Source organism: Mirounga leonina, unplaced genomic scaffold (genome assembly GCF_011800145.1).
Source record: "Mirounga leonina isolate KUSES-001 unplaced genomic scaffold, KU_Mleo_1.0 Mir_154, whole genome shotgun sequence".
Lineage (NCBI taxonomy): Eukaryota > Metazoa > Chordata > Mammalia > Carnivora > Phocidae > Mirounga > Mirounga leonina.
The window spans coordinates 1364410-1388780 of NW_023270389.1; the positions used below are offsets into that span (position 1 = coordinate 1364410).

Consider the following 24371-nt stretch of genomic DNA (forward strand, 5'->3'; position numbering starts at 1 on the left):
TCCAAAAAAAGTGTCATCTATCCGAAAGCCTGTGCTTTCAGAGAAGTCAGTTTAGTACAGTACCTGTTGAGGCAGTCGTCCACACAGCCCTTCCCGGTGTCATCCTCTGGCTTCTTACAGTTACAGGTGGTGGCCTCGTAACCAGAAAGGGGCTTGACATCAACGTAGACATCTTGAGAGAAGATAGCAAAGCGTAATTTGTGAACATAGAGGATAATTTTTTAAGTGCTAGGCTAAGAAGAACATTGATGGTATGAAGGCAGAAAAAAATAGCTCCCAAGTTACTCACTTGAACGGATTTTTTTATATAGTGGGACATCTGGCTTTTTGTATAGCTAGAAGAAAAAAAGGAAAAATTTTGATACAGCATTTAACTTCAAATGCCAGACAAGCAGCATCAATCACTAAAAATATAAGAAATTATCCACGTGCTCTGCTCATATGGGAATATTTATAAGACTTCCTGGGTTGGATACGTTTGAGGGAAATTCTTGGTGTGATCACTTTTTACACTCTGAAATAAAAAGTGACTTACTAGATCAGGGTGAGAGAGAAACAGATGCAACAGAAGAAACCTGAAATAGCTTCATGAGAACACATTCTCAATTATGTGCATGCTGTGGACAGACTTAAACAAAAATCACACTGTAAAACGAAGCTATTCTTTTGGATACATTAACTCAATTTGCCTCTATGAAAAGAAAGGAAAACACTCATAGGGCTTGTTGGGACGGTCTGGGTAGTATACGAGATTAAAAAGATGAGCACCCTGGCCTTTTCAGGGTGGGTATTCTAGAAAAACACATTTCACATTTTAATTAAGGCAATTAATTTAGTGAATACAGGAGAGAGGAAAGGCAGAAAATAAAGCTCTCATATTGCAATTAAGAATACATTCAGCACAAAAAAAAAAAGAAAAGAAAAAAAAGGAAGGTATCAAAAGAGAGGTGGTCAGCTGGCCAGTGTTTTACAGTAAGTGCACAAAAGCAGCACCGTGGTCTAAGTGAGGGTGTCTATAAACCTGCAAAAAAAAACCAAACCCACCGCCATTTTTCAATGGGGATAGAGCACTGTCTCCTTCATGGTCACGACCTCGGAAACAGATATCTAACATATTGGTCCTCTTAGAATTCGAGAGAGGCCACCCAGAGAAGAGAATGCGGAGGGGAATGTCCACTGCTTTCGGCTTTCCAAAACAGAACTTTGGTGGAATTCTGGCAGAGGTCAGGAGCCTATTCACCTCATTTGCACGACAACTTCTATTTCCTGATGCTGTTCTCAACATGAGGCCTGGGGCTACAGCTACAAGAACTCTAGGAATTACTGGGGGAAACTTTACAATTAGGGAAGCAGCAGAGAAAAACAGCACCTTCCTATTTTTAGTTCCCAACATAAAGATCTTTTAAAAGTATACATTTAAACATTTTCCCTGTTTCCTCTGGTAGAAGAATCTCCTTTGTATGTGAAAAATAAATTCCAAACTGATGGGAAGGAGCCAACAGAAATAAAGCCTGAAATTTCTTAGTGCTGCTGGCAGTACATCTAAATTCTCCTGGGACCTGCATCAAACAGGATTCTCACAGAACAGAGTTCTGCTACCAAAATAAAAGTCCAGACTCATAACAGAAGGTTGCCTACGGAAGCAGGAACTCACTGCTATTCTGAAGTACGAGCAAAGACAAATAGGGCACATTAGATATGGATGCAAGTTAATTTTTCCTAGTCTCTAACCTTCACAGGGACAGTTCTCTATACTTCCTAAGAGGACAGCACAGAGCACTTGTTTCACAAGGAGGCAGCGAGAGACTTGCATCCCCCCCACCCAAGAATAAAACCTGGTAAGGTAAGATAGGCTCCTGTACCTGATTGTGCTTCCACTGCCAAAGGATGTCATAGGGAAGCTGGAAGTCGATTCTCTTTTGCCTTAGATACTTCCCTGAATCAAAAAAAATACTATCAATTTCAGTATCTATTCATACAAAGGGTCAAACAGTCACAAGATCTAATATGCACTGGTTAGAAAAATAAAGATTTAATATTTAATTTTATGGATTTTCCATCACCAATTTTTAATTTTAGCTACTCTTTTCCATCATGCTCCAGGTGGTAAATGCTAAAGATATGTTTTAATAGTAGCCTATATAAAACAACAAAGCAAACTTACTATCAAAAAACACACAGGTCATTATGAAGCCAACTAAAAGCTAAGAATTGTTTGATTATTAAAATTATTAACTAGAGCATCTGGCAGCTATTCTCCTACATTATTATACACAATATAAGGTTGTCTGTAAAAACGGGAAGTATAAGAACTTTCTAAAATAGGAGTCCCTGGATTTAAATAACTCAAGAGTATTTACATTCAAATTTATGATCTGTTAACATTTACCACCCCCCCCCCCCCCCCCCCCGCCTTGAAGTAGAACTACTAGTAAAAGTCAAAAGCCCTTTTCCACCTTAAAGAGGCTGCCTCAATTTCCTTACTTACTCTCTGACCTTCCTGCCCTTTAGGTGACTCACTTCTCACAGGAAGCTAAAACTTCTTGTTGTCTGGGTATTCATCCTATCACTGTCTCTAGCCCAGTAGTTCTCAAGGCTCTGCCAATCCTGGGGGATCCAGGGGTAAAGACTGTCTTAGAACTACTGAGTACTCAGTGCTCAGGTGTTACATGCCATTTTCACTAGGCTGACATCTGTATTAATGGTATGAAAGCAACGGTGGGTAGGACTGCTGGTATCTTAGTAGCAATAAGGCAAGTGGCAGAAAACTGTACCGGAAGAATGAAACTAATAGAAATGAACCATGCCAGCATCAGAGAAGCATTAAACATTAAGAATGCTTTTGAGGAACCTATAAAAATTGAATTAAATCTTGACCCACAAGCCAGGAATGTTAATATTCTGCAAGGCACAAAGGAAGGACACCTGAAGCACTGTGCCTCACCCCTGGTGGCCGTGTCCCGCAAATGTGCCCGGGCAGACACAACGGCGAGCCGGACTAGCTTCTTCCATGGAATATACCAGCTGTACTAGAAAGAGTAACTCACAAACTACGGTTATTCAGACTTAGGAAGTGAAAATGAGTGAAGTGAGCTTGTTACTTCAAGAAACAACTGAAAATATCTGTTTCCAGTGATAAAATTTGAGTTTGAAGTGAATGCTGGAATTTTGGAAAACTTGTGTCCACTACCGTAAGAATCTTATTTTCCAATACTTAAAATTTCCTCACGAAATAGGTGGGAAGATGCACAAATGTGAATGGTTTTGGATGCATACAGGGAATGGAAGAGCAATATAATTCAGTGAATCAGAATTTCTTAATGACCAATACATGAAGTGATAAAATCACACATGGGTAAAAAAATCCATTTAAGTTCCAAGAGAGACCAATGGACTTTAATGTAACAGAATACAAAAAGTTAACTGATTTCATACTCTACATTGCAACTCACCTTTAAGGAACTATTACATTTATATTTTTGCTAGAGTGTCAAAGAAGAATTATCTGAAATTATTAAAATATTCATATCTTTTATAACTTATTAACCTGTGTGAGGACAGATTTCTTCATGTACTTAAACCAAAGTAACATCATAATAGACTCAATGCAAAAATAGATTAGAAAATCCAGTTGTCTTATATTAAGCTAAACATCAAAGAGATTTACAAAAATGTAAAATAAAGTCACTTTTCTTATGAAATTTTTCTTTGGAAAAGTTATTTCTCATAAAAATATGCTATTTATGTTAACACATAATGTGTAATGAGTTTATCTGACAAATCTGAAGATACAGCAGCATGGATTACAGGTATATCGTGGAAGAAATAACTTGTGGAGTTAAAGTAATATAACAAGATTTTGCGGTTACAGCTGGTAAAAGACCAGAGTCTACTTGTTGATAGGGAAGCAAAGCTGAATGTGTAACTACAGAGTATGCAATGAAAAAGTGGAAACAACGTAAAGTTTATCAAAGGTAAGCAAACTTTGGTACATTCAAATAATGAGATATGCAGCTAGAGAAATTAAATGAGGTATATATTTACTCATATGGACACACTCTCCAAGTTGCAAAAAAAATAAAGCATGGGCTCATTTAAAAAAAAAAAAACTTTGAAACATTAAAGCTATATGTGGTGGGAACAGCCTGGCAAAGGGCATGAGGGCACTTTCTGGATGAGGACACTGTTCTTTTCAAGATTTTTTATTTATTTGAGAGAGAGAGAGAGAGAGAGAGCCCGAGCAGGGTGAGGGGCAGAGGGAAAGCAGACTCCCCACTGAGCAGGGAGCCCGATGCAGGACTCTATCCCAGGACCCCGGGATCAACCTGAGCTGAAGGCAGACACTCAACTGACTGAGCCACCCAGGCGCCCCGAGGACTCTGTTCTTGAGGAGGGGTTGGATTATGCAGGTATATGAAAGAAACCACAGCAAACGTGCATTTAAGATTTATGCATTTTAGGGAGGGTCTGGGTGGTTCAGTGGGTTGAGCAACTGACTCTTGATTTTGACTCAGGTCATGACCTCAGGGTTGTGAGGTCGAGAGTCTCTCATTGGCTCCATGTGGTCTTCTTGAGATTCTCCACTCCTCCCTCTGCCCCTCCCCTTGCTTGTACTCAAGCTCTCTCTTTCTTAAATGGATAAATCTTTAAAAAAAAAGATTGGGGGCCTGGGTGGCTCAGTCGGTTGGGCGGCCGACTCTTGGTCTTGGTTTAGGTCATGATCTCGGTGGTCAGGGGATTAAGCCCTACATCGGGCTCTGCATTTAGTGGGAAGTCTGCTTGAGATTCTTTCTCCTTCCCCCTCTGCCCCTACCCCTGCTCTGACTCTCTCTAAAAATAAATATATCTTAAAAAAAAAAAGATTTATGGATTTTATTAATGGTAAATGTACCTCAAAAGAAAAATCTGTAAACAAATACTGAGACCTTGGTTCTGATACGTATGCTGAAATAGGGGGAGGTGTATCACTTTCTGCAATTTACTTTGGAGTGCACCCAAAAATAAGATGAATTAATATATGGATAGATAAATATATGATAAATCAAGGTTGAATGTTAATGACAAAATGTAAGTGATGGGATATTGCACATTCACTGTAGAGTTTTTTCAATTTTTTCCTTATTTCTTAATTTTTAAATTCTTTTTAGCAGGCTCTACAGCCAGCGTGGAGCCCAACCCAGGGCTTGCACTCACGACACTGAGATCAAGACCTGAGCTGAGATCAAGAGTAGGCTGCTGAAGTGATTGAGCCCCCCTGGGCTCCCCACAATTTTTTGTTTACTGAAAAATTTTACAGTAAATTGTTGGAAGACAGATATATATATAAAGGAAAAAAGTTTGAAAGGGTATATACTAAATTATTATATTTCTGGGAAGGGGGAGCTTTATCTTTTAATTCATACCCTTCTCTATTACAATTCCTTTGCAAGTATGTACTCACTGTTTCTTAGTAACAATACAAATGTAATTTTTTAAAAAGTCAAAATTGGTCCTCAGAAGATAGGATAAACCCCTTAATGCAAAGGGATAACTCCTTTTTTTGCGAGCAATACCTGATGTATTTTCTGTAGAAGGCATAAAAGAGTGAAAGAGAAACCAGTAAGTTAATAAAAGAATACTTTCTCGACGGGGTGCCTGGGTAGCTCAGTCGGTTAAGCGCCTGCCTTCAGCTCAGGTCATGATCCCAGGATTCTGGGATTGAGTCCCACATTGGGCTCCCTGCTCAGCGGGGAGCCTGCTTCTCCCTCTGTCCCCTGCTTGTGCTCTCTCTCAAATAAATAAATAAAATCTTTAAAAATAATAATAATAAAAAGAATACTTTCTTGGGGTGCCTGGGTGGCTCAGTCAGTTTAGCATCTGACTCTTGGTTTCAGCTCAGGTCATGATCTCATGGGTCATGAGGTGGAGCCCCAAGTCCGGCTCTGCACTCAGTGGGAGTCTGCTTGGATATTCTTTCCCTCTGCCCTTTCCCCTGGTCTCTCTAAAATAAATTAATAAATCTTAAAAAAAAAAAAAAGAATACTTTCTCTTTTTAAGAAATCATTCACATCTACCTCAACTAAACTCAAAGACATAATTTTTCCCACAGTCCAACATCTTGAATTTTGCTAGCAATGAGTCTCCATAGATGTATTAAAAAAGAGAGAAGAGACCCCAAATGGAGTCACTTGTGCTAAGCTAAATCACCAAACTAGGCCTTACTATCTCTTACCTAATAGCAGTTTAAACCTTCTCCAGAAAGTCTTAACCAGTCAGCACCAATGACCCTTTTCTAAATCCCCCAGAGGAAGATGAGGTGAGCTGACCTTTCCTTATCCTTTCACACTTCTGCCCAGAAAAGCCTTCCCTTTCGTACAGCTCTTTGGAACAACTTTCCACTTGCTGGATGGGATGCATTGGGGAATGAAGCCAAGTGATCTTTAAGTTCATTTGGTTGAAATGCTGGTGTTTAACAGTTGTTCTGGTGCCTTCCCTGGCATTATTTGTGTCCCTGTACTGTAATTCACATCCTAAGAGCCAGGGGAAGAAATGATGGCTCATTCTTTCCTTTTCTTTAACATTTCTAAAACCAGAGAGAGCTCGGACTCATTTCTAAGAAGTGAGACCTACCTGAAGAGATTTCCTTAATCAAATTCTGCTGGAGAGAATACCTCAGGGGAATCTAATCAGGAGCATCTCATTTAAAAAAAAAAAAAAAGGGCGGGGGGGATTCTTTAGCTAATCCCCATTTTTAAAAATGGGGGAAAATCACTTTATATCCAAGTGAAAATTAGATGAAATCACATCTTTTGTGGATTTTTCTTATTGTGTGCTAAAGTCTTGAGATCTCAAGTACTGCCACTTATCTCTAGGGAAGGAGCAAAGAAATCCTTTACTTTTCTCTTTAAAAGAAAACTGAACTTGTACAACAAAGTCATTTTAAAGAGGACAAATAGTACAGAAGCTCTAAAGCCTGTGCTGACCTTGAAATCTAAAAGGGGGAAGTCATGGGACGCCTGGGGAAAAAAAAAATAGAAGGGGGAAGTCATGATGATTTTCTTTCACAAAATCAATCCTAACATGAAGAGGAAATGAATAGAGGACTCGGAGGCAGAACATCTCCACAAACACACTCCACTGATAATTAGGTAGCTAGGCAAATGAGGAAGTCAAAGGTGAGGGAGGTACCCAATAGAAAGGAGAAAAATAACAATCTCCTTTTCCAGAAGAGATCTTAAAATCTGACAAAAACTTGGTTGTTTTTTTTTTTTTTTTTTAAATAAGAATAAAGTGACTGACTTCAGATAAAGCTCAGCTTGTTTATATACGATCTGAGTACCGGGTTAGAATATCACTCTACAAACAGATAACAATTATTCATTTAGCCCTTGTTATTCTGCGTAAATTGTCCTGGAATTCCCCCCTAAAAAACCTATAGTACTATTTCACTGAAAGGAGTAGTGTATCTATGAAATGTGTGCCATTAAGGAGGTTATAAATAATGATCAAGGATACCTACAGGAAACCGTTTAAGTTTCACTAAACAAAACACAGGTAGAATTTGAGCTTTTGGTTTTGTCAGCCTGAGGGAAAATAGGTGCAACCCAGAAATACACGGACAGTGGGATTTCTCCCCAGTGGAAAACTGTCAGCCCCATGGAAGCAAGGATCTTCACCTGTTTTCCTTACTGGTGTGTCCCAAACATCTAGAAAACTGCCTGATCAAAAAGTAGGCACTGAACAAGTATTTTCTGAATGAATGAATGCAAACATGTATTCCATGGCATAAGCTTTGAGATACGGCCCCAACTGTTCTCATTCATTCATTCAGGATTTTATTTTTTATTTTTAGTAAGCTCCACACTCAATGTGGGGCCCCAACTCACAGCCCTGAGCTCAAGAGTCACCAGCTCCGCGGACTGAGGGGGCCGGGCGCCCCCACTGTTTTCTTTCAACTCTACGAAGCAGCAGCATCACCTTTACCATGTTGTTGCAAATGGCAAGACTCTTCTTTTTTTGCCTTCCTTTCCCCTTTTCTTTTAACGAGGCTGAGTAATACTCAACTGCATGTATATACTGCCTCTTCTTCATTCATTCATCCCTCGATGGACACTTAGGTTGCTTCCGTGTCTTGCCTATTGTAGATAATGCTGCTATGAACATGGGGGTGCAGATATTTTTTTGAGCTAGTGTTTTCATTTCCTTTGGATATATTCCCAGAAGTGGAGTTGCTGGATCACATGATCATTCTATTTTTAATTTTTTGAGGATCCTCCATACAGTTTTCCATAATGGCTGTACCAGCACAATTTCTTAAATACAACTAGCTCCCTCCTGCTTTCACATTCTCATGTGTCATTCTTCTCACCTGAAATTGAATCCTCTCAACCAAATTAAGCCATCTGCCTCAATTTTTAAAAAAGTTTTATTTATTCAAGTAAGGTCTATACCCAACATGGGGCTCAAACTCATGACCCCGAGATCAAGAGTCACGTATTCTACTGACTGAGCCAGACAGGTGCCCCCCCACTTGCCTCAGTCTAAACCTTACTTAAAAATCTGTAATTTTAACATAGCTATCATAAACAACCATATTCAACCCTGATTACTAGAGCCACTCTCTTTTATTTTTTATTTTTTATTTTTTTAAAGATTTTATTTATTTATTTGAGACAGAATGAGATAGAGAGAGCACGAGAGGGAGGAGGGTCAGAGGGAGAAGCAGACTCCCTGCCGAGCTGGGAGCCCGATGCGGGACTCGATCCCGGGACTCCAGGATCATGACCTGAGCCGAAGGCAGTTGCTTAACCGACTGAGCCACCCAGGCGCCCTAGAGCCACTCTCTTTTATACGGTAGTTAATGTAATTAAATTTATCAATCTTTTCTTCTGGTGTTTATACATTTTGTGGTCTTCCCTGTCCATGTCATAAAGATATTATATTTATCACATATCTGGTAAGTAATTAATATCCAGAATATATACAGAACTCCCAAAGCTCAAGAACAAGGAACAAAGGACTCAATTCAAAAGTGGACAAGCACTTGAATACACATTTCACCAAAGAAGACATACAAATGGCCAGAAGTACATGAAGAGAGGTCAACATTACTATTAGGGAAATGCAAATCAAAACCCACTAGAATGGCTATCATGAAAAAATAACAGAAAATGACAAGTGTTACTGAAGATGTGGAGAAACTGAACTCTCAAGAATTGCTGGTGGGGATATCAAAGTGGTGCAGCCATGGTGGCAAACAGTGCGGCAGATCCCAAAAATTAACTGTAGACTCACCATATGAGCCAGCAATCCCACCTCTGGGTATATAGACAAAAGAATTGAAAGCGGGGTCCTCAACAGAGAATTGTAAACCAATGTTCATAGCAGCATTATTCACAACTGCAAAAAGGAGGAAACAACAGAAATGTCCATCGGTGGATGAATGGATAAACAAAATATGGACTGTGTGTGTACACACAGGAATATTACTCAGCATTAAAAAGGAATGAAATTCTCATATATGCTACAACACAGAAGAAGAACCTTAAGGACATTATGCTAAGTGAAATATGGGAGACCCCAAAGGACAAATATTGTAATGACTCCACTATATGAGGTACCTAAAACCGTCAAATTCATAGGGATAAAAAGAATAACAGTAGTTACCAGGGGCTGAGGGAATGGGCAATTATTATTTAATGGGCACAGAGTTTCAGTTTGGGATGATGAAAAAATTCTGGAGAGGGATGGGGTTATGGTTGCACAATAATGTGAATGTACTTAATGCCACTGAACCTTACGCTGAGAAATGGAAATGAAAAGTACAAATTCTAAGTTACGTATATTTTACCACAAGTTAAAAACATTAACAACGTAATGCACCAAAAACCACTATGCTTTAAATGGGTGAATTGTAGGATATGTGAATTATGCCTCAATATGTTGTTAAAAAATATAGCAGTGTTAAGATTTTTTGCTTCGTTTACTAAAGAGTTACTTAGAAGATTCAAAAGGAGAAGGAAAGCCTATTGTATATGCCCATAAATGTACTTACTGTTCCTTCTGCTTTCCTGATGTTCCAAGGTCCCTTCTGGTATTTCTTTTCTGTTAGAAACCTTCTTTTATCCACAGAGTAGGTCTACTGGCAACATATTCTTTTAGATATCATCCTTCATCTAGGAAGGCTTTGATTCTCATTTAATTCCTAAAGGATACTTTCACTGGGTTTAAAATTCTGGCTAGACACTTTTTCTTTCAGCACTTGAAAAATGTTGTGCCATTTCCCTGGATTCAGACAAGCAATCCACTATTGTCTGAACTGCCTTATCCCTATAGGTAGGGATTCATTTCTCTCTCAGTTTTACAACTGCTGTGTCTTTAGAGGGCTGAAGTTGGACTAGGATATGCCTCCACAGGGATCTCTTCGAGTGTGTCCTGCTAGGTTTGATCATCGACTTCCATTAGTAGCTTCATGTCTCCTGCCAAATCTGCGAAGTTTTCAGCCACTATTTACCAAAGTAGTTTTTCATCTCCGTGTTTCTTTCTTCCTTCCAGCACACGGAGGATACAAATGTCGCCCTTTTGTCATGATCCCACAGACTCTGTCTTTTTTAGGTCTACTTTCTCTCTTGTTCGGATGGGACCGATTCCTTCCTGTGCCTCCTTCATCTTGCTGCTGAGCACATCCCTAAGCCTTAACAGCAGCTACTGCATCTTTCAATTCTAAAATTCTGACTTGGAATTCTTTCTATTTCCCTCCTGAGGCTTTCTACTGTTTTCATGTTTCAAGCATATTATTACTTGTTGAAGTGTGTGTTTGGGGGGGCTAGTGTTTTTAAAAATCTAAATGCTTTAAAATCTTTGTCAGGTAATTCTAACATCTTGATGTTGGCATGTACTGACTGCCTTTTAAAATTCAGTTTAACGGGCGCCTGGGTGGCTCAGTCAGTTAAGCGTCTGCCTTTGGCTCAGGTCATGATCCCAGGGTCCTGCGATTGAGCCCCACCTCAGGGAGTCTGCTTCTCTCTCTCCCTCTGCCCCTCTTCATGCTTGTGTTCTCTCTCTCTCTCTCAAATAAATAAAATCTTAAAAAAAAAAAACTCAGTTTAAGATCTCCCTGCTTCCTAGTGTGACATATGATTTCCAGTTTAAACCTAGACATTTCTGTATTATGTTACCAGGTTCTGGATTTTACATAAACCTTCTATTTTGTCTGACCTTTTCCAAAACTGCTCCAGCAAGTTAAGGGAGTAAGATGTCCAGTGATTACCAGTTGGGAGTTCCCCACTCAGCCTCCATTGAAACCTGAGCGTCGGTAGGTTGTTATCGCTGAGGGGATGGTGGGAGAGGCCATGTCACTACTGGAGGATGGTCAAAGTCCTCTGATATAACACAGGTCGGGGGCCCGGGTGGGACACCTTATTACTGCCTGCTGGGGATAGAAGCCAAGGCTCCCCACTGGGCACCTGCTGGTATGAGTGTGGGTAGGGTAACAGTTTTTTTCTACAATGTCTGACTAGAGTATGGAGGATATTGTCTAAAAGTTTTCTGTCTTGCTAGGTTGACCCTTTCCCTTACTTTTGGCTGTAGAAAACAGGCTTTTCTTTACTTGCTTTGTTTGTGCCGAATGGAATTTCCAGGTTGCTAGCTTTCTCAGCTTCAAGTTTTACCTCACAGAATATGAGGTAAAAAGACAACTCAGGGAACTCATCACCATGAAGTTCCTCAGTCCCAAGGTTCCTAGTTGGTCTGCCTTCTCTCCACTTTTTAGAGTCTCCTTTTTATTATGATCTATAAAATGTAACATTGTAATAAGACCTTTTTATGTTTTTACTCATATTTATCAGAACAAGGAAAAGTATGTCTACTTCATTTTCCATGAGGCGCAAGCATGTCAATCATAATTTTTTTTCCCTTTTAATTGCTGGCTAATAGCCCATTTATGAATACACCGGTTTATGTATCCATTGTATTGATGGGTACCTGGACTATCTCTAGTTTATAGCCATTACGAATGAAGGTACCATGAACATTCTTACACACATATGTATTGATTTCTGTCTGGTAGGTTTATGTTTACTTTTATAAAAGCTGCCAGAGCTTTTTTTTTTTTTTTTTTAAAGATTTTATTTATTTGAGAGACAGCGAGCGAGAGAGAGAGCACAAGCAGGGGAGAGGGACAGAGGGAGAAGCAGACTCCCCACTGAGCAGGGAGCCTGACATGGGGCTCGATCCCAGGACCCTGAGATCATGACCTGAGCCAAAGGCAGACGCTTAATGACTGAGCCACCCAGGCGTCCCTGCCAGAGTTTTTTAAAAAGTCGTGCCATTTTACTCTCCCACAACTGTTTGTAAACGTTTTGGTTATGCCAACTCATTGCAGCTTTAATTTGAATTTCTTTGATGAGTTATGACTGATGAGTATTTTTCACGTGTTAATTGGCCATGTGTATATTTCCTTTGGTAAAGTGTGTTCAAATCTTCACTTCAAAATTGGGCTGTGTGTTTAAAAAAATAAAATAAAAATAAAATTGGGTTGTCTTTTTTATTTAAATTCATTTGTAGGAGTTTGTTATGTATTCAGGATATATACAATTTGTAAATATTTTCTCCCAGTTTGTGCTTTGTCTGTCTGTTTTTATAATAGTGTCTTTGATGAATAGGTTTACATTTTTTTTTTTTAAAGATTTTATTTATTTATTTGAGACAGAGAGAATGAGATAGAGCATGAGAGGGAGGAGGGTCAGAGGGAGAAGCAGACTCCCTGCCGAGCAGGGAGCCCGATGCGGGACTCGATCCAGGGACTCCAGGATCATGACCCGAGCCGAAGGCAGACGCCTAACCAACTGAGCCACCCAGGCGCCCATTATTGTTATTTTTTAAGAGGGCTCTATGCCCAACATGGGGCTTGAACTCATGACCCTGGGATCAAAAGTTGTGTGCTCCGCCTATGCACCTCTAAAGCCAATTTAAAGGTTAAACTTGCTTTATAGTAACTCTGGGAATCAGATAATGTAAGTCTTGGGGGAAAAAAACACATTTTTTTAAAGATCACTTTGAATATTCCAGGTTCTTTGCATCTCCATATAAATTTTAGAAAAATCAGCTTATCAATTTTTACAGAAAAGTCTGCTGGTAACAATCTACGTTGCATGGAATATAACAACTGAGGCTCCCTATCTCTAAATGTGGCATTTCTCCATTTATTTAGGTCTTCTTTAATTTCTCTGATAAATGTTTTAATTTTCAGTATAAAGTTCTTGCCTCTTTTTGGATACATTTATTTCTAATTACTTCAATTCTGTTACGCTATTATAAATGTTCTTTAAAAAAATAGTTTTTTAGAGCAGTCTTAGGTTCAAAGCAGTATTGAGCAAGGTACAGAGATTTCCAATACACACACTGCCCCTAAACAAACACAGCCTACCCCGTTACCAACATTCCTGACCAGAGTGGCACATTGATTACTAACTGCTGAACCCACACTGACATATCATTATCACTGGCGTTCATAGTTTACATTAGGATTCGCTCTTGGTCTTGTATATTCTATGGCTTTGGAAAAAATGTATTAATGACATGTATCCATGTCATTAGGTAGTTTCACTGACCTAAAAATCTCTGCGCTCTGCTGGTTCATCCCTCTTTTACCCTCAACTGCTGATATTATTAACGTCTCCACAGTTTTGCCTTTTCCAGAATGTCACATAGTTGGAATCATACACTGTGTATGTAGCCTTTTCAGATTGGCTTCTTTCACTTAGTACAATGACTTTAAAGTTTCTCCATGTCTTCTCAGGGCTTGACATCTCATTTCCTTTTAGTGCTGAATAATATTCTATTGTCTAGCTATACCAGTTTATCCATTCACCTATTGAAGGACATCTTGGTATCTTCCAAGTTTGGGGAGTTATGAATAAAGTAGCTATAAAATGTGTGTGCAGGTTATCATGTAGACAGTTTTCAACTTCTTTGGGTAAACACCAAGGACTGCCCTTGTTGGATGGTATGGTAAGAGCAGTTAAGTTTTACAAGAATACAATGGATTCTTGTATACCGATTTTGTTTCCTGTAACTTTGCTAAAAAAGTTGCAGCAGATTTTGGGGTATCTCTTTGGATTTATCATGTAATCTGTAAGCAGGAACAGTTTTACTTCTTCCTTCCTGATCTTTATGACTTTTTTTCATCTTCCTGCCTTACTGCACTGGCTAGAATATCCAGAATAATGCTGAACAGAAGTAGTGAGGGTGGACATTTTTACCTTCTTTCCAATTTCAGGAGGAAACACTGCATATTTCACCTTTAAGTATGATGTTAACTGTAGATGCCTTTTGTAAGACTGGGGAGATGCCATTCTACCTCTAAGAGTTTCTGCCTGTATGTTTCTCAACTTCGTTCTGTAGCTGTTTTTCCCCCTCAAGTTTTTGTCAGGTTTTTTACCAGGGTTACATTAGCCTCATAAAATGAGCTGGGAAGTGTTCTCTACTTTCTGAAAGTCTTTGTGTAAGACTGGTGTTATTTTGTTCTCAATGAGGAAACAGCTCACAAGGGAAGCCATTAAGTTCTGACATTTTTTATGTGTAGGATTTGATAAAGAACTAAATTTCTTTATTTTATTTTTCTTTTTTAAAGATTTTATTTATTTATTTTGAGAGAGAGACACACAGCGAGAGAGGGAACACAAGCAGGCGGAGTGGGAGAGGGAGAAGCAGGCTCCCCGCAGAGCAGGGAGCCCGATGTGGGACTCGATCCCAGGACCCTGGGATTGTGACCTGAGCCGAAGGCAGTCGCTCAACCGACTGAGCCACCCAGGCGCCCAAGAACTAAATTTCTTTAAATGATACAGGCTATTCAGATATTCTGATATTCTATTTCTTTTTGAATTAGCTTTGTTAAGTTGTATTTATTAGGGAATTTATCCATTTCATATACATTGCTAAATGAATTGGCATAAAGTTATTTCTCACATTTCCTTATTGGCCTCTTAATAACTACGGGACCTAAGTACAGACACTGGTTAATTTCTGTGATCTCTTATTTTTTCTTGTTCGTTGTATCTAGAGGTTATCAATTTTGTTGCTCTGTTTGAACTTGTTTCCTTATTGTCTTTTTAATATTTTATTGACTTCTAGTCTTTATTATTTCCTTCTTTCTACAGATACCTGTTTTCTAGGAATGACTGGGATGGCTTTGCTCTTCTCACTGTCACTGAGTACTTAGTTACAGTAAATCAAGGGGAAAGGGTATTCACTCTGTTAAGTGCAAAATAAGTATTACTTAATCCTCACAACTCAGGTTGGGAGTAACTGCAATACATACATGAAGATGCTGAGATGTAGAGTGCATAAATAAGTTGTTCACGATCATCTGGCTACAAGAGCTGGAATGGGAAGAGCAGTCCGTCTGCGTTTGACTCTGAGGTGTGTCTAGGCCAAGACCACCTTCAGGTTTCCTGACTCACAGGACTCAGCACATGGTCATACTCATAGCTATACTTCATTACAGCAAAAGGATACAAAGCAAAATCAGTAAAGGGGAAAAGTGCACTGGGCAAAACACAGAGGAAATGAGGCACAAGCTTATACAAATTGTCCGCCCAATGGAGTCACACGGGATGTAATCTTTGGCAATATACTGGGACAACACATGTGAAATGTCTTTCAAGGATGCTCATTACAAACTCAGTGCCCAAGGTTTTGATCGGTGGCTGATCATACAGGTACTCTCTAAAATGTACCAAATTCCAGAGTCTTCAAATGAAAGCAGGTGTTGAGCAGAAATTACGCAGTTTATACAGAGCAGGCACAGTAAGACGCTTTCCCATTCAGGAGGGTTTTATACTGACAGAGGAAAATGTTCGCCATTCAAGTCCCAGATGCCGCCAATGCCCAACCTTGCAAGCAGGCCTTTCTCAGAGTAAGTCTTAGGTCTGCTATTTTAATCCATTTTGCACATAAAGGCCTATGTTCTCTCCACTATATCAGGAAAAGCAGTCAAGATTTGGCATAAATCTCAATGACTAGCAGTAGCAACCAAGAAGAGCTGTGTTGAAAAGAATTCTGAATTATTTTCTGAGCTCAGCAAGAAAAGGCAACATAATATATTTAATAATAACTGCCAGAGGTAATAGCTATGTACTAAGTAACACATTTTTGTTGACTGGTATTCTACCATAAAAAAAAAACTCTGATTCAGTAGTTATCTTTTATGAAATGATTACTATGTGCTAGGTAATGTGTTACATATCTTACATGCATTATTTTATTGAATATTCCTATTAATTTCAATTTTACAATAAAGAATGTGAAGCCTTGAGATGTGTCAGCTTGCCCAAGGTAAGACAGGTAGTAATTGGTGGAGGTAGAATCTGAATCGTGGCCTGATTCCAAAAGCCAAATGTGAAAGACCATGTCCTCACATTTTTTTGCTCCCATACTCCCCAGAAGAATTTTGAAAAACTATGAATCCCCTTATAATTTTTTTTTTAAGAGTTTATTTTTAGGTAATCTCTACACCCAACAGGGGGACTAAACTCATGAGCCCGAGATCAAGAGTCCCATGCTCTACAGACTGAGCCAGCCAGGCGCCCCACCCCTACAAATGATGTAATATATAGTTTTGTCATTTTAAAATGATGAATCTGCATACTATAAAGATTCAATACTTACCATTATTCATTAAAAAAGGAATATTCTCTTCTTTAACATTTAGAAATTTAAATAATCTCCTGTCTTTGAACATTATCTCTATTCCACTTATTCCAGAGGATTTTGTCTTAATATTATATATTTTTTCATGTTTAAAGTTCTTTTATTGAAGCTATCCCCTTACTCCATAAAAAAGTGTTCCAATTCACATTTAAAAGTACCTGTGAGGGGGCGCCTGGGTGGCTCAGTTGGTTAAGCGACTGCCTTCGGCTCAGGTCATGATCCTGGAGTCCCCGGATGGAGTCCCGCATCGGGCTCCCTGCTCGGCAGGGAGTCTGCTTCTCCCTCTGACCCTCCCCTCTCTCATGTGCTCTCTCTCATTCTCTCTCTTTCAAATAAATAAATAAAATCTTAAAAAAAAAAAAAATCAGTCTGTTAAAAAAAAAAAATACCTGTGAGGGATGGGGTAGCTAGGTGATGGACATTAAGGAAGGCATGTAATGTAATGAGCACTGGGTAATAAGACTGATGAATCACTGACCTCTACCTCTGAAAATAATAATATATTATATGTTAATTAATTGAATTTAAATAAGAAAAAATACCTGTGACCATAAGACTCAAAGCATCACAATTTTTCTTTTGCATTGTGTATCACTATAATTTTGATTAATATAGGCCTGATTAAAACAACATAACTACACTTTCAAGATAACAGCTTTTCTGAGGCATAATTCACATACCATAAAATACATTCTTTTTAAGTGTACCGTGCAGTGGGTTTTAGTACATGGAGTTCTGGTGACGGTTAATTTTCTGTGTCAACAGATAGTTGGTCAAACGTTATTCTAGATGTGTCTGTGAAGGTAATTGTTAGATGACATTAACATTTATATCACAAGATTGTGAGTCAAGCAGATTACCCTCCATAATGTGGGTGGGATTCATCCAAACAGTTGAAACTCTTAGTAAGAAAAAAGACTGACCTCCACAGGGAATTCTTTCCGTAGACTGTCCTCCGACTCCTTGAGCTGTGAAATCAACCCTCCCCTGGGTCTCCACGCTGCCTGCCTGCCCTGTAGATTTTGGACTTGCCAGTTGCCACGAGGGTGTGACCCTTAAAATAAATCTCTACAGAAGCGCCTGGCTGGCAAAGTCAGTACAGCGTTTGACTCTTGATCTCAGGGTCTTGAGATTAAGCCCCACATTGGCCATAGAGCTTATTTAAAAAATAATACATCAAATACAGTGTTGTCACAAATAAAATCTATTAAAAAAAACGCTCTCTATTAAAATGAGAAAGGTGGGGACCTAATTTAAAAAAACCCAGATTTTGGGGCCCCTGGCTGGCTCAGTCGATGGAGCATGTGACTCTTGATCTCAGGATCATGGGTATGGAGAGTACTTAAAAAATAAACCTTAAAAAAAAAAAAAAGGAATCATAAAGCACATGGCATTGTGTGACTATCCCCTTTTATATAGCGTAATGTTTTCATACTTCATCCATTTTGTTACCTGTCTCGGTACCTCATTTCTTTTCTTTCTTTCTTTCTTTTTTAAAGATTTTATTTATTTGACAGAGAGAGAGAGAGAGAAAGCAGGGGGTGCAGCAGAGGGAGAGGGAGAAGCAGGCTCCCCACTGAGCAGGGAGCCCAACTTGGGACTCCATCCCAGGACCCTGGGATCACGACCTGAGCTGAAGGCAGAAGCTTAACCAACTGAGCCACCCAGGAGACCGACAGTACCTCATTTCTTGTTATTGCCAAAGAACATCCCACCGTATGCACAGACCACATTTTGTTAATCCATTTATCCACTGGGAAAGTTGGGTTGCTTCCACCTGTTGGCTATTATGAACATTGCTGCTATGTACATTTCTGTCTAAGTTTTTGTGTGGACATGTGCTTTCAATTCTATTGGTTAGATACCTAGCAGCAGAACTGCTGGGTCATATGGTAACTATAGGTTTAACTTTTTGAGGACCTGCCAAAATGTTTTCCAAAGAGGGTTATACCACTTTACGTTCCCACCAACAATGCATGAGGTTTTCAATTTCTTCACATTATGCATCAATCCTTTAATTAAAGTCATCCTAGTGAGTGTGAGATGGTATCTCATTATGGTTTTGATTTCCATTTACCTAACAACTAATGATGTTGAGCATATTTTCACGTGTTTATTGGCCATGTGTAGATCTCTTCTGGAGAAGTGTCTATTCAAACAATTTACCCACTTAAAAAATCGTGTTGTCTTTTTAATATTGATTCTCAACGGTCCTTTATATGTATGGGTTTTTGGATACTAGTCTCTTGATACATAATTTGCAAGTATTTCTCCCATTCTGTGCATTGTTTGTTCATTTTCTTAGTGGTGTTTTTGAAGCACAAAAGTTTTAGATATTGGCCAAGTTCAATTTGTGTTTTTTTCTTTTGTTGCACAGGATTTGGGTGTTATAGCTAAGAAATTACTGCCCAATCCAAGGTCATGAAAATTTCCTCCTATGTTTTCTTCAAGAGTTTTATAGTTTTAGCTGTTGTATTTAGGCTGATGATCCATGCTGAGTCAATTTTTTTTTAAATGGTGTGAGGCAAGGGTCCAACTTCAACCTTTTGTATGTGTGTATCCAGTTATCACAGAACCATCTACCGAAAATACCATGCTTTCCTCGTTCAACTGTCATGGCACTCATCAAAAATCAATCGACTATAAATTTAAGGGTATAATATACATTTTGGAAAGTATCATGAGAAGTAAAACTCTATTTGAAATGCACTTCTCTAATAAGATAAAGAAACCTGATTTCCTTAGTTAAGCGTTTAAAAATAAACACGATTTTCCATTTATTGATTCTGACTCTTATCAATGGTAAGATGCATTATTATTCTATTTTTATAACTACTTTATTCATACAACTAATACAGCAAAGACAGAGATGAACTGAGGTCCGGCTGACTCAAAGTCATGCTTTTTACTTACATGATACTGGAAATCACCTGTTCAGAACAACTTACTGGCTCACTACTCTAACGTAATCATAAAATATTATTTGAACAACAAAATAGCACTGTCCAGAAAAAAAAAAAAAAAATCTGTCCTGCAACAGCCTGATTTTAAACCTTGTTTCACAGGGAAAAAGACCCACTACACTTGGACAGGTTTTCCCATTATTTTCCCACTTTGCAGATACTGAGTACATATTAGTCTTTGTGGGACATTAAAATGGGGATGTGGAGATAAAATCTTTATTTAAATTAAGGGATTTCTATTCTTGACCTCTTAACCACTATTTGTGCAAGAGATAGAGAGATACTGGCCTATTATTCTTCCTATCTTCCTTGGAATGAACGGACACCTTCATCCCCTTGAATGAAGTTAGAGCTTCGTTTTAAGACTTAAGTTAGATCCCAGCCAGGACAAAACCAGTAAGACCAAAGTGGTCATGTTTTTCGTTAAATGGGTCTTTTAAATGACTTCCTTTCTAAGCCTATTTATTATGATCAGATTCTAGGAAACAGCTACATCTGCTGAGACTCTGCTTCCAGTGTTGTGACATCACTGTAACAACAAAACACTCGTTCAGAAGAACCTTGGCAGTGATCCCGGAGAACGTGGAACTGACTCTCACCTTCATCAAGGTAAGAGAACTAAACCTTGGAACTTCAAGTTGGAGTTAAACCATTCTCCATCCACCTAGTACAGAATAACTAAAGCAAACTAATCTTTATTGCAGAACGTGTCGTCTATGCTTGCTCCTTTAAATACACTGCTGGTACTGGGTCTTCTGGGAAGAAAAAGGGGATTTGATAATCATAACACAGAGAAGAGTCCCATAGTCATGAAGCTCAAGAGAAGCATAAAGAGAACACTGTAATGCACAGGGTCTACATCTACTACATAAGTAAGCTGCTCCTGTCACTTCCAATTCAATAGAGTGTCCTGATTTCTCCTCCTTTACTTTCATTTGTACATGTATTTGTTAAAGTTCTATTATGTACCGGGCACTAGGAAATCAAAGGAGAATAAGGGAGACAAATGATCCTGCACCTGGAGCTTATAATCTAATGAGGGAGACAGATAACTAATGAGGAAACAGAGTAGTCATGGATTATAGAAAGAAATGAACAGGGTGCTGTGATATAAAGGGAGGGACCCTCTTTGATGGGACAATCAGGAAAAAATTTTAAAGAAAATGACATTTAAGTGGATATTGACATTAAGCTCATCCTTAAAGAATAAGAAACCAACCATGGGAAGAATAAGAATAGCTTTTTAGTCAGCGAGAATAATAAGCATATGGATACTCTGGTGGGAAAGGCCTTAGTCTGTTCTAGGACCTGAAAGAAGACCAGCAAGACATCAAACAGCAGGTAAGGGAGAGATGGGAACAGAGAGACAGGGATGATGGGGAAGGGTGGGTCGTTGGGGACCAGATCATTCTCTCTCTCTCTTTTTTTTAAAGATTTATTTGGGGGGGGAGGGGCAGAGGGAGCGAAAATCCTGAAGCAGACTCCCTGCTGCGTGTGGAGCCTGATGAGGGGCTTGAACCCAGGTGAGCGGAAATCAAGAGTTGGACATTTAAGCAACTGAGCCACCCAGGTGCACCCGGGACCAGGTCATTCTTAAAAGCTACAGTAAGGAGCTTATACTTTACTCTAACAGTAAGACACTCTAAGGTTTTTTAAGTATAATCTAGTTTAAGTTATAAGATCATTTCTTTTCTGTGTGGAGAGTGATGTGGAGGGGAGCAGGAATGGAAATGGACACATGCGTCAGAAGGCTGCTGCAGGAGTCTGAGTGGAAGTTAAGTGTGGGATGCACTTGAGAGTGACAATAGGATCTGCAAACAAGTGGGATGTACTGCAGGGATGGCAACAGCAGAACTCGGGGGGATGGACTGGATGTGGCTCTGTCAGAACAGGAGGCATCCAGGATCACTTCAAGGTACCTGTTACTCATCTGGTAAGCTCAACAGTAGGATCCCAGAAGGCACTATTACACTGATGCTAAACAAAGCCTTGACATTTCCCCCCAAAATGAATAGAAGGATAATTCTGGCTCAATTTTCAAGCAGATAAATGATCAGGAAAAGTAGTGGCTCTCTTCTGTTGATTATTACATATCCATAAATCATCTCTTTCTGAACATGGAAAATGTTTGAAACTGAAGTGGTGAATAGCTGGGTTTTCCTAGATGTCATAACTCAGGGAATCAAACGCTACACACATAGTGTTTTTTATTATTAAAACTCGAGTAAGGAAGATTTATGTCATTTTGACTCCTTGATGGCAAAGAATTTGCAGAATTCTTCAGACTGAGTATAAATTAAACGGTAAAGAAAGAGCTCAACCTCATTGGAGATGCAGAAATAATAAGAACACAAAGCCATTTCATCCAAACTCAAGAAATACCATTTCTTCTTAGCAACATATTGTATATATTGAGTACTCACCAACATGAATGGGGGCTGGGAACAGTCCATACTCATGCTCTCCTGGAGTGTATTCCAGCTTCTCTTTCTTTAATTGGATCAATCGGCTCTTTGGGCTGTGATCAGAAAAGAATGGAAAATAATCAGAGGCAATGAAACCTCTTCCTGTGGGTCAAATACAGAAAATAGATCCTCTGTCAAGAGTTATTTGTTTTGGGGTGCCTGGGTGGCTCAGTCGGTTAAGCATCCGGCTTCTTGCTCTCCCTCTCCCTGCCATTCCCCTGGCTTATGCTTGCGCTCCCTCTGTCAAATAAACAAATAAAATCTTAAAAAAAGTATTTGTTTTAACAGTGGCTTAAATTTTATTTTATTTTTTTAAAGATTTTATTTATTTATTTGACAGAGAGAGAGACAGAACACAAGCAGGGGGAGTAGGAGAGGGAGAAGCAGGCTTCCCAGATGCAGGGCTCGATCCCAGGACCCTGGGATCATGACCTGAGCTGAAGGCAGATGCTTAACGACTGAGCCACCCAGGCGTCCCGGCTTAAATTTTAAATGCATATTTTTTGGGGGAAGGATATCAAGTACATTCATGTATTTTTAGAATCTGTATTTTTGGAATTGTCTTTTAGGAATTATACATAAAAAAGAGCCATGTTAGCATTTTCCAGCAGTTTTGCAAAAGGAACCTAAATTTCAGATCTGATCATAATAATTACTTTATACTTGGCCAATAATTTATAGTATGTATGTACGTATTATTTTCAACATTTATTATTTTTTTTTAGATTTTATTTATTCATTTATTTGAGAGAGAGAGAGTGCAAGCAGGGGGAGGAGCACAGGGAGAGGGACAAGCAGATTCCCCGCTGAGTGCGGAACCTGACTCAGGGCATGATCCCATGACCCTGAGATCACGACCTGAGCTGAAATCAAGAGTTGGACTTTAAATCTTTAAAAAAAAAGTTTGTTTTTTTTTTTTTAAAGATTTTATTTATTTATTTGACAGAGAGATAGACAGAAGAGCACAAGCAGAGGGAGTGGCAGAGGGAGAGGGAGAAGCAGGCTCTGCACTGAGCAGGGAACCTGATGCGGGACTCGATCCCAGGACCCTGAGATCATGACCTGAGCCGAAGGCAGACGCCCAACCATCTGAGCCACCCAGGCGCCCAAAAAAAAGATTTAAAAAAAAATCTTTTAAGTAAGCTCTACACCCAATGTGGGGCTTGAACCCACAACTCCGTGATCAAGAGTCGCATGCTCCCTGTCCCTGATGATTTATAAAGTACTTTCACACATTATCATTTATATCAATCCTATGAAGTAGGGAAGAAGAAATGTTAGCTCTAGTTTACAAATTTGAAAACAGATGCTCTATGAAGTCAAGTGACTTGCCTTATTTTTAGTAGCTATTAAGGAGATTTAAGATAAAAACCTCAGTTTCTTGCCCAGCTTCTACTCACTGACTACTCTTTTTATTTTATTCCCCAATGTCTCCATAGACTTACCTCTTCTACTTGTCTTACTGGTCTGTGTTTCTAATGTTTGGTATGAGATCAGTCTTAAGACATTTCACAAATACATAAAAGGGGGAAAAAAAAGAAGGAAATAAAAAGGAAAGGAAGAAAAAGAGAGAAAAAATGGTTTCAGGAGAGCCTCACTTAGTCTACTCTGGTTTTATTTTGCCATTAAGTTCCAGTAAATAAGGCAAGGCTGATGTATGTCTTTTCCCTGTGAATCACAACATACTGCTTTTTAAAAACCAAGTCTATTCTATTTTGTAACAAGCAGGTAAAAAAAGTGAGGCTCCCAAAATAAGTTATTTGTAGAACCTGAAGTTCTTAAATTTGAACACTGGTTCCTTCTACTAGATCATTCATTTATTTATTCAACAATTACTAAGCACTAAGTCCAGGTCCTGTTCTTTTCTTTGTTTTTTTTTTTTTTTTTTAAGATTTTATTTATTTATTTGAGAGAGAGAGAGAGAGAGAGCACAAGCAGGGGGAGGGGCAGAAGGAGAGGGAGAATCAGACTCCCCGCTGAGCAAGAAGCCCGGCGGGGCACTTGATCCCAGGACCCTGGAATCATGACCTGAGCCGAAGGCAGATGCTTAACTGACTGAGCCACCCAGGTGCCCTTCCAGGTCCTGTTCTAAGTGCTAAGAGACAGCGGTGAACAAGACAGTTTACACTGTTCTTAGGTACACAGACAATAAGGAGGTATGAAAAACCAAGAAAACAGAAAAAAAAAATCAGAAAATAATAAATGCTAGGCCAATAATTAAAATGTGATGAACAGAGAGTAACTGGGTAGGCTT

At 39.1% G+C, this 24371-nt stretch overlaps 1 protein-coding gene across 4 annotated transcripts in view; it reads right to left on the reverse strand.

The window, feature by feature from the left end:
* The window catches only part of ASH1L (ASH1 like histone lysine methyltransferase), a 192825-nt gene that overhangs the window by 38694 nt on the left and 129760 nt on the right, over window positions 1–24371 (reverse strand). For 3 of the 4 annotated variants that reach the window (XM_035009770.1, XM_035009771.1, XM_035009772.1), the window contains 5 exons: window positions 22076–22170; window positions 9274–9378; window positions 1863–1936; window positions 290–335; window positions 64–172 (listed from right to left, as the gene is read on the reverse strand). In XM_035009770.1, the coding sequence (XP_034865661.1) occupies window positions 64–172; window positions 290–335; window positions 1863–1936; window positions 9274–9378; window positions 22076–22170 (429 nt within the window). The remainder of the gene's footprint in view (window positions 1–63; window positions 173–289; window positions 336–1862; window positions 1937–9273; window positions 9379–22075; window positions 22171–24371) is intronic. The other variant, XM_035009773.1, reaches the window with a different exon arrangement.